We start from the raw sequence: 14,144 nt of genomic DNA on the forward strand, positions 1-14,144 counted from the left end.
AGGTATGATATTTCCCAATTTCAAACTATACTAATCAAAACAGTATGGTATTGGCATAAGAATAGACACAAAAATCAATGGAACAGAATAGAGAGCCCAGAAAGAAACCCAAGCATATATGCTTGGTTTATGACAAAGGAGGCAAGAATATACAATGCGGGTAAGGGTAGTCTCTTTAATAAATGGTGATGGGAAAACTGGACAGCCACATGCAAAAAAAATGAAACTGGACCACTATCTTACACCATACACAAAAATTAACTCAAAATGGATTAAATACTTGAATATAAGACCAGAAACTATAAAACTCCTACAAAAAAACATAGGCAGTAAGCTCTTTGGCGCTGCTCTTGGGGATATTTTGTTTGGATACAATTCCAAAGGCAACAAAAACAAAAATAAAACAATGGGACTATATCAGACTAAAAAGCTTCTGTACAGTGAAACAAACTGTCAACGAAGTTAAAAGGCAACCTACTGAATGGGAGAAGACATTTGTCAATCATATATCTAATAGGAGTTAATATCCAAAATACAAAGAACTCGTACAGCTCAATACCAACAAAAAATAAAAATAATCCAATTAGAAAATGAAGAGGATCTGAATATACATTTCTCCAAAGACGACATGCAGATGACCAACGACAGGTGAGCAAATGCTCAACATCACTAATCACAATGAGATTTCACCTCACACCTGTCAGATTTGCTATTATCAAAAGAACAAGAAATAACGAGTGTTGGTCAGAAGGTGGGAAAAACGAAGCTTCACATACTGTTGGTAGAAGTGTAAATTTGTGCAACCACTATTGAAGACAGTATGGAGGTTCTTAAAAAAGTTAAAAATAGAACTAACATATGATCCAACATTTCCACTTCTGGGCAATTATCCAAAGAAAAGGAAAACACTAACTTGGTATGTATCCCTAGGTTTTTTGCAGCATTATGTATAATAGCGAAGACATGGAAATAACCTAAGTCCATCCACAGATGAATAGACAAAGAAGACGTGGGAGGGGCACCTGGATGGCTCAGTCAGTTAAGAGTCTGACTTAGGCTCAGATCATGATCACATGGTTCGTGAGTTCAAGCCCTACATTGGGCTCTGTGCTGACACTCAGAGCCTGGAGCTTGCTTCAGATTCTGTGCCTCCCTCTCTTTCTAAAAATAAAGAAACATTAAAAAAATTAAAAAAAAAAAAAGATGTGGTACATGCACGCGCAAACACATGCACACACACAACAGAATACTGCTCAAAGAATGAAATCTTGCCATTTGCAACAATATAGATGGACCTAGAGGGTATTATGCTAAAGTGAAATAAGTCAGACAGAAAGACAAATACCACATGATTTCACTTATATGTGGAATCTAAAAAATAAAACAAGCAAACAGAACAAAACTAAACTCATAAAGAGAATACATTGGTGGTTGCCAGAGGGGAGTGTGTGTGTGGGTGGTGAAATGTGGGAGGAGGATCAAGGGGTACAAACTTCCAGTTACAAAAATAAATAGAGCACTGGGGTGGCTCAGTCGTTCAAGAGGCTGACTCTTGGTTTCCGCTGAGGTCATGGCTCGTGGGTTCCAGCCCCACATCTGGTTCCACACTGACAGCATAGAGCCTACTTGGGATTCTCTTTCTCTCACCCTCCCTCTCTTGCTGCCCCTTCCCCACTTGCACTCCCTCTCAAAATAAACAAACATTTAGAAAATAAGTCAGAGAGATGTAATGTACAGCATGGTGACTATAGTCAATAATGTATTGCAAATGTGAAAGTTGCTAAGAGTAAATCTTAAAAGTTCTCATCACAAGAAAAAAAATTGTGTAATTTTATATGGTGACAGATGGTAACTAGATATACTATGGTGATCATTTTGCAAAGTATACAAATGTCCACTCATTATATTATACACCTGAAACTAATATAATGTACGTTAATTATACTTCAATTTTTAAAGTGCCTCCAAAAATGTGCCTAAATATTTATAAAATAAAATCTTTTAGGGATCACTAGAAATGCCGTCCTTTTTGAACATACATCCCTTCTCTTTAAACAAAGAATTATATTTTCTAATAAATAGCAAACGGTGAGTAATTTTGGAATTTCCACAATTAGTGTTTTGGGGAAAGACTTATGATGGGTTATTTTTATTTTTTGTCCTTTGTCTCTTATATCAAATACTTTCTTCTGTGAAAAGAGCTGTTGCCCAAAGGCAACATAAAAGTAGCCTTGAGAACAAAGATAGACCAATTTGCTCCCGCCCACCTCCAGGAAGTAATTAAGAAGGCCCAGAGTAACTCTATGCAATACAAAGGCCAGATTCACCAACAAATGGTTCGGATGCTATTTGGGTCATTTTGGATATATGGAGTATCTCATTCGAGTTACTTCAAAGAACATCAAAATTAGTATGAAAAAAAATTAAGGCATGTGTGTAAAGTGCATTGCACACATTAGTTTTGTTTTTTTCTGTAAGTTTTTCTTGGAGTGCTACAAATACTTTAAATACCCAAGCGGAATTGGAAAAAAATTATATACAAAGGACAGACATTATTTTTAATTTACTCTTTTTTAGGTAGTTGAAAAACAAAAATCTCTGAATGCCAGTTGGGTGATGTGTGCCATACTAATACTACTATATCATCCAATTAAAAAGTGCATTAATCAGGACAAAGGGCCAGGTGTTTGTCCTTTACAGTAAAAGGACATCAAAAAGTCAAAAGAAAGTAGTTTTCAGGACTGAGGAATTACTACCTAACTCTAAACTTGAATATACCAACATTCTGCATTTTATTCTATAGGAAATTTGCAAATATGATGCAGTATACTGAGACTCACACTGAAAATCAATCACATGCATTTTCCACCAAGTAATGAAAAATAGTAAACCACGCATTAAAGTTTTAAAGGTTATTTCCAAGCATTAATGTGTCCATGTATGTCGGTGGTAGAACCTTCAAAGGTACCCTTAGTTGTCAATATTTAATATTTGAATGAACTTAAAAAATGCTGTCAAGTCATGATGTATTTGATCTCTAAAAAATCATCTGTAAACCCAACTTAAGTGGATGATTTTGTTTGCACAAACCTACTTTGATGACCACTTGGGAATATGGTTATAATTGTGCTTTTGATAGATCAAAAAGAGTGAAAAACATCTCCACATTATACTTTATTTAAAATTAACAAAATGATCAACACAACACAGTTATAGGTAAATGGCAATTCAGTACATTTAGTTGGATAATATTTTTAAAAATCACATATTCACAAGTACACAGATCCTTTCCCAACATCGAACATTTTAGTCTATGTAGTCAAAGTCTTCTGGAATTCCAAAATTTTTATCAATTTTATTTTCTTCCAAACCAAATTTTCTTTTCGCCCAAGATTTTATTGCAAATATATTATCTATAAAGAAAATTGAGAAATACTTTTAAGAATTGAAAACACAATCATAAAACATTTCAAGTATAACTATATTCTGTTACTTCTATTACTTTCAGAAGTATCAACATAAGAATTTTGCTGTATTTTCAAAAGTCATGGCAATTAATTTCAGAAGAAAATAATTAGTATTTTAAGTAACCAAATCGCATATTTAAACATTCAGCAAGTTAGCTGCCAGCAAAAAGACTACCTGCATTAAGAATAATCCAAAAACAGGGAAAGGCTAACAATGGTGTCTCTTCCACATTTCCACAGCACAGGCTGGGACTCTGTTACCTAGGGAATTACAGTTACTCCTGTTCCCAGAGGGTACACATTCTCTCCAGACCTTTTCCCCTTCCCCACAAATAATAATGATTTCCAGATAATCAGTCCAGTGTGAGGGAGAATGGGTGAAGAGAACAGAAGGTAGTTTGCCTATTTTTAGACGAAGGTAGGAATAGATGTAGCCTTATTGTCCTCTAGGTGGGATTTAAATGCATTTTGCCGCTAGAAAAAAAGTGTTATATTTACTTAAAAGAATTTATCCCAAGGAAACAAAATAAATTGTGTACAAAGATTTAGAGTTAATCTTTTTTTTTTTTAAATGTTTTTATTTATTTCTGAGACAGAGAGAGACAGAGCGTGAGTGGGGAAGGGGCAGAGAGAGAGGGAGACACAGAATCTGAAGCAGGCTCCACTCTCTGAGCTGTCAGCACAGAGCCCAACGTGGGGCTTGAACTCACAGACTGTAAGATCATGACCTGAGCTGAAGTCGGACGCTTAACCGACTGAGCCACCCAGGCGCCCCAATCTTTACAGCAGTGTAATAAAAGAAAACATAAAAGCAATCTAAATATCTAAACTCTTGGAAGGGCATCTCCGCTCAGGCAGTGAGGGAAGCAGGGTAACACCAACAGGCTCACAGTGCCTGCACTTGGAGAACGGGGTGACAGTGAGGTTTCTGTGTGTTTTTTTCACACATTTTCTCTAACGTATACACACCACCTTTACAATGAACATGTTTTATAGAGAAATGATGGTGCGAAGTTTTCTGGTTCAGAATATTTCACAAAATGTTAAGTGCTGTATTGATAGGGATAGTGAAGGGTTAGAAGAGGTTCCTCTGGAGTGTCACAGGCTGAATTGTGTCACCTCCTCCAAATTCATATTCAAATTAATTGTAGTCCTAGAATCCAGTACCTAAGAATAGAACCTGGGTCTTCAAAGAGATGATTAAGTTAAAATGAGCTTGTTAAGGTGGGCCCTAATCCAATCTGCTCGGTGTCCTGATGAGAAAAGGAAATGTAGATACAATGATATCATGAGTATGCACAGCAAAGACCATGTGAAGACACAGGAAGATGGCCACCTACGTAAGCCAAAGACACCTCAGAAGAAATCAAACCAGCTAACACCTTGATTTTGGCCTTCCAGCCTCCACAAGTGTGACAAAATAAATTTCATTTGTTTAAGCCACCCAGCCTGGAGCACAGGCACACCTCATTTTATTGTACTTTGCAGACAGTGCATTTTTTACATACTGAAGGTGTGTGGCAACTGTATGTTAGCAAGTCTATGAGCACCATTCTTCCAACAGCATTTGCTCACTTCAGATATTTATTATGTCACATTTTGGCTAATTTTCAGATACTTGAAACTTTTTCATTAGTATTATTATATTTGTTATGGTGATCTGTGAGCAGTGATCTTTGATGTTACTATTGTAATTGCTTTGGGGTGCCACAAACTGTACCCATATGAGACAGCGAAATTAAATATTTTGTATGTTCTGATGGTCCCACCAACTGGCTGTTCCCCCATCTCTCTCCTCTCTTCAGACTTCCCTATTTTTCTGACATACATTACTGAAATTAGGCCAATGAATAAACCCTACAATGTCATCTAAGTGTTCAAGTGAAAGGAAGGGTTGCACATCCCTCATTTTAAATCAAAAGCTAGAAATGATTAAGTTTCATGAGGAAGGTGTGTCAAAAGCCAAAAACAGGCTGAAAACTCAGCCCCTTGTGCCAGACAGCCAAGTCATGAGTGCAAAGAAAGAGTTCTTGAAAGAAATTACAACTGCTACTCTGATGAACACACAAATGATTAAGAAAGTGAAACAGCTTCATTGCTGATGTGGAGAAAGTGTGAGTGGTCTGGACAGAAGGTCAAAAAAAGCCACAACATTCCCTCTAAGCCAGAGCCTAATCCAGAGCAAGGCCCTAACTCTCCTCATTCCTGTGAAGGCTGAGAGAGGTGAGGAAGCTGCAGCAAGAGTTTGAAGGTAGCAGAGGTTGGTTCATGAGGCTTAAGGAAAGAAGCCATCTCCATCACATGAAAGTGCAAGAGGAAGCAGCAAGTGTTGATACAGAAGCTGCAGCAAGTTACCCAGGAGATCCAGCTAAGATAATTCATGAAGGTGGCTACACCTTCAATGTAGACCAAACAGCCTTCTACTGAAAGAAGATGCCATCTGGGACTTCCGTAGCTAGAGAGGAGAAGTCAGTGCCTGGGTTCAAAGCTTCAAAGAACAGGATGACTCTCTTGCTGGGGGCAAATGCAGCTGGTGACTTTAAGCTGAAGTCTGTGCTCATTTACCATTCCCCTAATCCTAGGGCCCTTAAGAACTCGGTTAAATCTACGCTGCCTGTGCTCTATAAATGAAAGAAAGTCTGGGTGACAGCAGCACATCTGTTTACCACATGGTTTGCTGAATATTTTAAGCCCACTTTTGAGACCTACTGCACAGAACAAAGGATTCCTTTCAAAATATTACTGCTCACTGGTAACACACCTGGTCACCCAAGAACTCTGATGGAGATGTAGGAGATTAATGTTGTTTTCATACCTGCTAACACGACATCCATTATGTGGCCAATGGATCAAGGAGTAGTTTTGACTTTCAAGTCTTCTTTTTTAAGAAATACACTGCAGGGGGCGCCTGGGTGGCGCAGTCGGTTAAGCGTCCGACTTCAGCCAGGTCACGATCTCGCGGTCCGTGAGTTAGAGCCCCACGTCGGGCTCTGGGCTGACAGCTCAGAGCCTGGAGCCTGTTTCGGATTCTGTGTCTCCCTCTCTCTCTGCCCCTCCCCCGTTCATGCTCTGTCTCTCTCTGTCCCAAAAATAAATAAATGTTGAAAAAAAAAATTAAAAAAAAAAAAAAAAAAAAGAAATACACTGCAGAAGGCTATAGCTGCCATAGACAGTCATTCCTCCGATGAATCTGAACAAAGTAAATTAAAAACCTCTGGAAAGGATTCACCATTCTAGATGCCATTAAGAACATCCATGATGCAAGGAAAAAAGTCAAAATATCAACATTAACAAAAGTTTGGAAAAAGTTGGTTCCAACTCTCAAGGATGACTTTGAGAGGTTCAAGACTTCAGGGGAGGAAGTAGCTACAGATGTGGTAGGAATAGGGAGAAAACTAGAAGTTGAGGTGGAGCCTGAAGATGTGACTAAATTGCTGCGGTCTCATGATGAAACTTCAACAGATGAGGAATTACTTCTCATGAATGAGCAAAGAATGCGATCTCTTGAGATGGAATCTATTACTGGAGAAAGTGCCGTGAAGATTGTTGAAATGACCAATAAAGGATTTAGAATGTTACACAAACTTAACTGATAAAGCAGCAGCAGGGTTTGAGAGACGGGACTCCAATTTTGAAAGAAGTTCTATTGTGGATAAAATGCTAGCAAACAGCATCACATGCTATAGGGAAATAATTCATGAAAGGAAGAGTCAATCAATGTGGCAAACTTCATTGTTATCTTATTTTAAGAAAGTGCTGCAGCCACCCTGACCTCCAGCAGTTGCCGCCCTGATCGGTCAGCGGCCATCAGCATGGAAGCAAGCCCCTCCACCAGCAAAGATTACAACTCGCTGAAAGCTCAGATGATAGTTAGCATTTCTTAGCAATAAAATTTTTTTTAAGTTTTATTTTATTTTATTTGAGAGAGAGACTGTGTGAGTGGGGAAGGGGTAGAGAGAGGGAGAGAGAGAGAATCCCAGGCAGGCTCCAGGTCACCAGCACAGAGCCTGATGCGCGGCCTGAACTCATGCAACCGCAAGATCAAGACCTGAGCCAAAACTAAGAGTCATATGCTTACCTGACTAAGCCAGCCAGGCGCCTCAGCAATAAAGTATTTTTAAAGTAAGGTAAGTACATTGTTTTTTTTAGACATAATGCCATTGCACACTTAATACACGTAACTTTTATATGTAGTGGGGAAAAAAATTCATTTGACTTACTTTGTTATACTATTCACTTTATTGCAGTGTTCTGGAACCGAACCTGCAATATCTGTCAGGTATGACTATATTTTATGTTACCCTTAATAAATTAATACATGCAGTTTGATCACCTTTAAAAATACTGTTTTAGGAAGTTTAATTCCAAGTATCAAATAATGATAACTAAATGTTTGGAATGAAGTTTGTTTCTAAGTGAATACTACTACATCAAATAGAATAACATTAATGAAATATCCCCAATTCTTTCAATTAAAGTATAATGGAATAACAACAGAAATTAAAAAATGAATCTTTATGTAACAATTTAAAACTAATCTTTAGTTTTCATGAGGACCTAAGAGAGACTTCTGATAACATGAGGCACTCCAGAATGATGTTTAGTTTTACTAGTGTCTGCATCACCATCCATTCTTGTCAATCACAGTCAAATACTTATATAGGACCCACTGCTACATAAAACAGGGATTAAGTGTATTACAGGTACTTGATAATGTAAAGAGCCTATGCCTTCAAGCTGACACAAGATTAGAGAGAGAAAAATCAATTTATTACTAAATAATCCCAAAGTGTTATGTATGTTAAAGAGAAAAGATCAAGTATTATGTGCACAGCACCCAGAACAGGCTCCAAAAGCACAGAAAGATTTCCAGGAAATGAGAGAACAGATGCAACACTGCAACTTCAAACCTGGATCAGGACAGAAAGACAGAACTCACCACAGTAAGACTACAGGCTTTGTACGAAGGAGGTGTGGGTTCGCATGAGAGCAAGAAACCATTTTATTATAAACTTCCAAAGATTACACTTGATCTTAGCCAAAAGGCAAAGAAGCAATTAAACCTCCAAAGATTAAAACAAGCAAAAGAACATATAAAAGCCCAGCCACAATGCTTGATGGACCAATTCAAAAAGACTGATGAAGAACATATCTTGGGCTGCTGGATGTCTACCTTCAAGACAATGTCACCTAAAATCTTGACAATTGATTTCCCATCAAATAGTTTTCCTGTTATGTAGAAATTTTTATAAATGGATTAAAAAAAATAGGTATGTGTATGTGTGTCTTAAAGAAAGAGGCCCAAGACTAGCAGAATTTCTGTTAATTTCTATGGTGGTATACCCAGTATATATATAGAAACAGGATGGCAATAGCATGCATGAGTCTGTTTATGATCTCACAACATCTATCCCCCCCACCATTCACTAAGATGCCTCTCACACACAGTCATAACTTCAGTATGTTAATTATGAAAGTTTTATAAAATTTGTTAAATCACATTGAAAGTATATTTAATGCCATAAATCATTTAGATGTGATATTTCTATTACATTTATATCCTAAAGTAATCTCTCATTTTATAAAACTGAAATACTAAATTACTGAACAGTAAACATCCTCTATTCTAGATACATTTTAAGGACCTTTTTAGGTAAAAAGAAAACCAAACCTTAACTAATAATTACAGGATAATCTCTGGTTACAAGTATTAAAGATGTTTTCTTTTTGCTTGTTTTGAAGACAGGTTGATTTTCTGAGGTGCAATTTGTTTTAACTCCATATTCTTACCATAACACTTTTCTGTTGGAAGGAGCAAATTGTAACTTCAAATGGAAACATGGTTCCTAACAGCTGTTTCTGCTGTGCTAAAAATATCTTCCTTCCTATATGATTTTAAAAGTTTTAGGTTCGGGTATCTGGGTGTTTCAGTCGGTTAAGCATCTGCCTCCACCTTCCTAAAGCATCCGCCTTCGGCTCAGGTCTTGATCTCATAGTTTGTGAGCTCAAGCCCCATGTCCAGCTCTGTGCTGACAGCTCAGAGCCTGGAGCCTGCTTCAGATTCTGTGTCCCCTCTCTCTCTGCTCCTCCCCTGTTCGCACTCTGTCTCTGTCTCTCTCAAAAATAAACAAACATTAAAAAAAAGTTTCAGGTTCTTTCTAAGCTAATAACGTTAGGGGAAAAAGAAGTTGTTCAAATTGTTCCTTTTTTTCATCATAACTGGAAGTTTATGACCAAGTGGAAAATAAAAGCATTTTTTAAGAGAATGGGAAAAGGGGAGTATTTGTTCATCTCTATGTCTAATGTTGTGTTAAAGGGCTTACAAACTGTTTTTATTTAATCCTCTCAAAATGTAAAGTACAGGAGCACCTGGGTGGCTCAGTCGGTTAAGCATCCGACTTCAGCTCAGGTCATGATCTCGCGGTCCGTGGGTTCGAGCCCCGCGTCGGGCTCTGTGCTGACAGCTCAGAGCCTGGAGCCTGTTTCGGATTCTGTGTCTCCCTCTTTCTCTGACCCTCCCCTGTTCATGCTCTCTCTGTCTCAAAAATAAATAAATGTTAAAAAAAAAAAAATGTAAAGTACATATAATCTACAATGAAGAAGCAGGTTCAGAGAAGTTCAATAAGTCATACAGCAAAAATAAGGAACACAATCTGGATTCCTTGCAAAAGTCAAGTTCTTCCCACCATGCACACAGGCTGCATGTTCCTGCTGCTTACTGAGCTGTTTTGCTGAGAACTATTGGGAGAAATCACTTTGTGACTCTTGTCTTATTTTTAATCCACTTGCCTTTTTTTCTCACTCAAAATTTTGTATTTCTCAAATCCATATGATATCACTGTATTTATTATTTATTTATACTTATTGGACATACATTTCATTCTTCTCTTTTCTTTAATGGGAGCTTGCTGTTTTTACCCTCTTCTTTCCTTATCACTTAAGCATTACATTATTTATGAAATGTATTACTTTTGTAATAAATAAGATTGCAATTTTATAGGAGCCAATTGCACTGATTTTATCAATCTACTTAATTCTAAAATAGACAAGGAAGAGTGCTTTAAAAAAATTTTTTTTAAATATTTATTTATTTTTTGAGAGAGAGGGAGAGTGCAAGCAGGGAATGGGCAGAGAGAGAGAGACAAAGGATCTCAAGTGGGCCCTGCGCTGACAGCAGAGAGCCCAACGCGGGGCCTGAACCCACGAACCGTGAGATCATGACCTGAGCTGAAGGCAGATGCTTAACCGACTAAGTCACCCAGACACCCCTAGGAAGAGTGATTCTTTTTTTTATTATTATTAAGAAATTTTATGTTTATTTATTTTTGAGAGAGAGAGAGGGAGAGAGCATGCACGCACGCACACAAGAGAGGGACCAAGAGAGAGGAGACACAGAATCCAAAGCAGGCTCCAGGCTCTGAGCTGTTAGCACAGGGCCTGATGCAGGGCTCCAACTCGCGAACAGGTAGATTATGACCCAAGCCAAAGTCGGACACTTAACCGACTGAGCTACCCAGGAAGTGATTCTGAAACATTTTGTGACATACAGAGGCCTAGACATGGAGTCAGGAAACCTCGTGCAAATCTTTGTACACCCAGTGACTAATCACCTTTGACTCAAAGCAGTCACTTTATTTATTTTTAAAAAAAAATTTTTTTTTCAACGTTTATTTTTGGGACAGAGAGAGATAGAGCATGAACGGGGGAGAGGCAGAGAGAGAGGGAGACACAGAATCGGAAACAGGCTCCAGCCTCTGAGCCATCAGCCCAGAGCCTGATGCGGGGCTCGAACTCACGGACCGCGAGATCGTGACCTGGCTGAAGTCGGACGCTTAACCGACTGCGCCACCCAGGCGCCCCTCAAAGCAGTCACTTTAAATTTTCTGGATCTCTGCATCAATACAATCTTACCCATACTCTCCCACAGAAACAGAATAAGCATGAGTAGTACATGTGAAGGCATTATAGACTCTTATAACAGGATGGTAAAATTCAATTATCATTACATTATAATACTGGAAAAACTTCAGTGTTAATTTGTAGACAGGTTTTAACAATACTAATCATACCTGTATATAAATGACAACAATCATTATTTATGAACTTTCTTCTAAACTTTAAGACATAGAGAAATGCCTTATTAATTCCCATTTCTTAGAACGTCTCTAGTGTAGACCAGAGGATACATCCGTTGGCAAATGGGTTAATGAGGCATTTATATGAAAGCAGGTATACAGAGAAGATAGTATCATGTAGTGGGTTAAGAGCTCGGATTCTGGAATCAGAAAAGTTGTATTCTAATTCCTGTTCCACTGCCTAGCATCTGTGTCACTGTGGGCTTCGGTTCCATCTCTAAAATTAGGAATGATAATCCTATTTACCTCACAAGATTGTTGCAGAGAGAAAATGAGAATGCACCACAGATACTCTTTACAATGCCTGGCTTATAGTCAGCCCTCAACAAATGTTAGCTATTATTATCATTAGCAAGAAGACAAATCTTTCAGATTCCATGAAACTCTTAGAGTATCTTGCATTAATATAAGGAAGGTTAAATGATTAGCCCAAATGGCTTATCTAGGAAAAATTACACAAAAGTTAAACTCCAAGCAATCATTGGTTTTACAAAAATATGTTGTACGTTAGAAAATGATTCATAAGATTAAAAAAAATAACCTTAAGAAAACAAAATGATTGAATATATAAAAACAATACATACAGTTCTGAAAATGTCTCTTCTTGAACAGAACTAGGCACAATTGCTTCTGCATGTCATCATAGTAAGTGTGGAGAAAGTTTAACTATAGCTTATCGGTGCCATAATACATACCAGTCCATCTGTTAGCGGCTTCTTTGGCTACTTGATTTGCTTGACCTGAAAAAAAGTATATATATATGAATCATCATCTTCATCTACTTACAGATTCATTTTTTACATGAATAAAAGTTTATACAAATAAAACTCTATGTAAAAGCTCAAATTGTGACATATCATATCCCACAAATCTGCTCAACTCCCCAAAGAAATTTTAGATAGCTGCAATTATATTAGTCATGAATAACCATGACTGTAAACAATTAGTTTGAATCACTGAGTCATGGGGCGCCTGGGTGGCACAGTCGGTTAAGCGTCCGACTTCAGCCAGGTCACGATCTCGTGGTCCGGGAGTTTGAGCCCCGCGTCGGGCTCTGGGCTGATGGCTCAGAGCCTGGAGCCTGTTTCCGATTCTGTGTCTCCCTCTCTCTCTGCCTCTCCCCCGTTCATGCTCTGTCTCTCTCTGTCGCAAAAATAAATAAACGTTGAAAAAAAAATTAAAAAAAAAATCACTGAGTCATGACTGTAAACAATTTCCTTTTCATAAATGTCCATTATTATTATACTTGTTCCTTTAAAGATAACATAAGTGAGATGTATTTCTCAGTTTACAGCATCAAGAGGATAAAATACTGTGTTTAACAAGAATTTTAGATTATATATATATTAGATCACAATAAACCTGACCTTAAAAAAATTTAACAGTCATACAGTAGCTGCATAGGAGGAAATATTTAATTTATATTTATACATCTTGCTATTAAATGTATCTGTATCTATGTCTTTCAAGTTAATCTACACAGCACGTAACAGTTCCATGATCAACTGAGCATAAATATTATTTATTATGACATTTATTTATTGAAAAATAATTTTTATACTACAGAACTCACCATATTAAAGCGTATAATTCAGTAGGTTTTAGAATATTCACAGGGTAGTAAAACCATCATTATTTTCCAGTTTTTGTTTTATGTTTCAAGTTTTTATTTAGATTTTTAGTTAGTTAATATAAATAGTGTAATATTAGTTTCAGGAGTAGAATTTAGTGATTCATTACTTACATATAACACTCAGTGTCCATTTTTTTTATTATAGCCATCCAAAGCATGGTGAAGTAGTATCTCATTTTGGTTTTGATTTGCATTTCCCTAATAATGAATGATGTTGAGAACCTTTTTAAATGCTTATTGACCATTTGTATATTTTCCTTGAAAAAATGAATCCTTTGCCCATTCCTAATTTGTTTTTTTTAATTGTTCAGTTGCAATTTTTAAAAAAAATGTATATATACATTTTGGATATTGGACACTTGTCAGATACAAGATTTGTAAATATTTCTGTAGATTTTCTTTTCACCTTTTTTTAAATTTTCATTTTCATTTTTTAGAGAGAGAGAGAGAGAGAAAGCACATTTGGGGGAAAGACAGAGGGGGGAAAAAGAATCTTAAGCAGACTCCATACCCAGTGCAGAGCCCGAGGTGGGGCTGGATCCCACAACTCTGGAATCATGACCTGAGCCAAAATCAAGAGTCAGATGCTTAACCAAATGAGCCATCCAGGGGTCCCTCTTTTAGCTTTCTTGTTAAGGTATTTTGATACACAAAAGTTGTTAATTTTGATGAAGTCAAATTGATCTATTTTTAATTTGGTTGTTTGAGCTTTGGTGTCCTGTCCAAGAAACTGCTGCCTAATCCAAGAATACAGAAATACACACTTATGTTTGCTACTAAGAGTTTTATAGTTTCTTACATTTAGGTCTTTGATCTGTTAGTTTTTGTATATGGTCTGAGATGGGAGTCCAGGTTGATTCATTTACATGTAGATAACCAGTTGTGCCTAGCACCATTAGTTGAAAACAC

General features: G+C 37.2%; 1 protein-coding gene across 2 annotated transcripts in view; it reads right to left on the minus strand.

Moving 5' to 3' along the window:
- Nucleotides 1–3,155: 3,155 nt before the first annotated feature.
- The window catches only part of MND1 (meiotic nuclear divisions 1), a 65,495-nt gene continuing 54,506 nt past the window's right edge, over nt 3,156–14,144 (minus strand). For both annotated transcript variants that reach the window (XM_040472058.1, XM_040472066.1), the window contains exons 7-8: nt 12,298–12,342; nt 3,156–3,413 (exon numbers count right to left, since the gene is read on the minus strand). In XM_040472058.1, coding sequence (XP_040327992.1) covers nt 3,307–3,413; nt 12,298–12,342 — 152 coding nt within the window. In that variant the 3' untranslated portion in view covers nt 3,156–3,306. The remainder of the gene's footprint in view (nt 3,414–12,297; nt 12,343–14,144) is intronic.

This window comes from Herpailurus yagouaroundi, unplaced genomic scaffold (genome assembly GCF_014898765.1).
Source record: "Herpailurus yagouaroundi ecotype Mexico unplaced genomic scaffold, PumYag 28, whole genome shotgun sequence".
In the NCBI taxonomy this organism is placed as follows: Eukaryota; Metazoa; Chordata; class Mammalia; order Carnivora; family Felidae; genus Herpailurus; species Herpailurus yagouaroundi.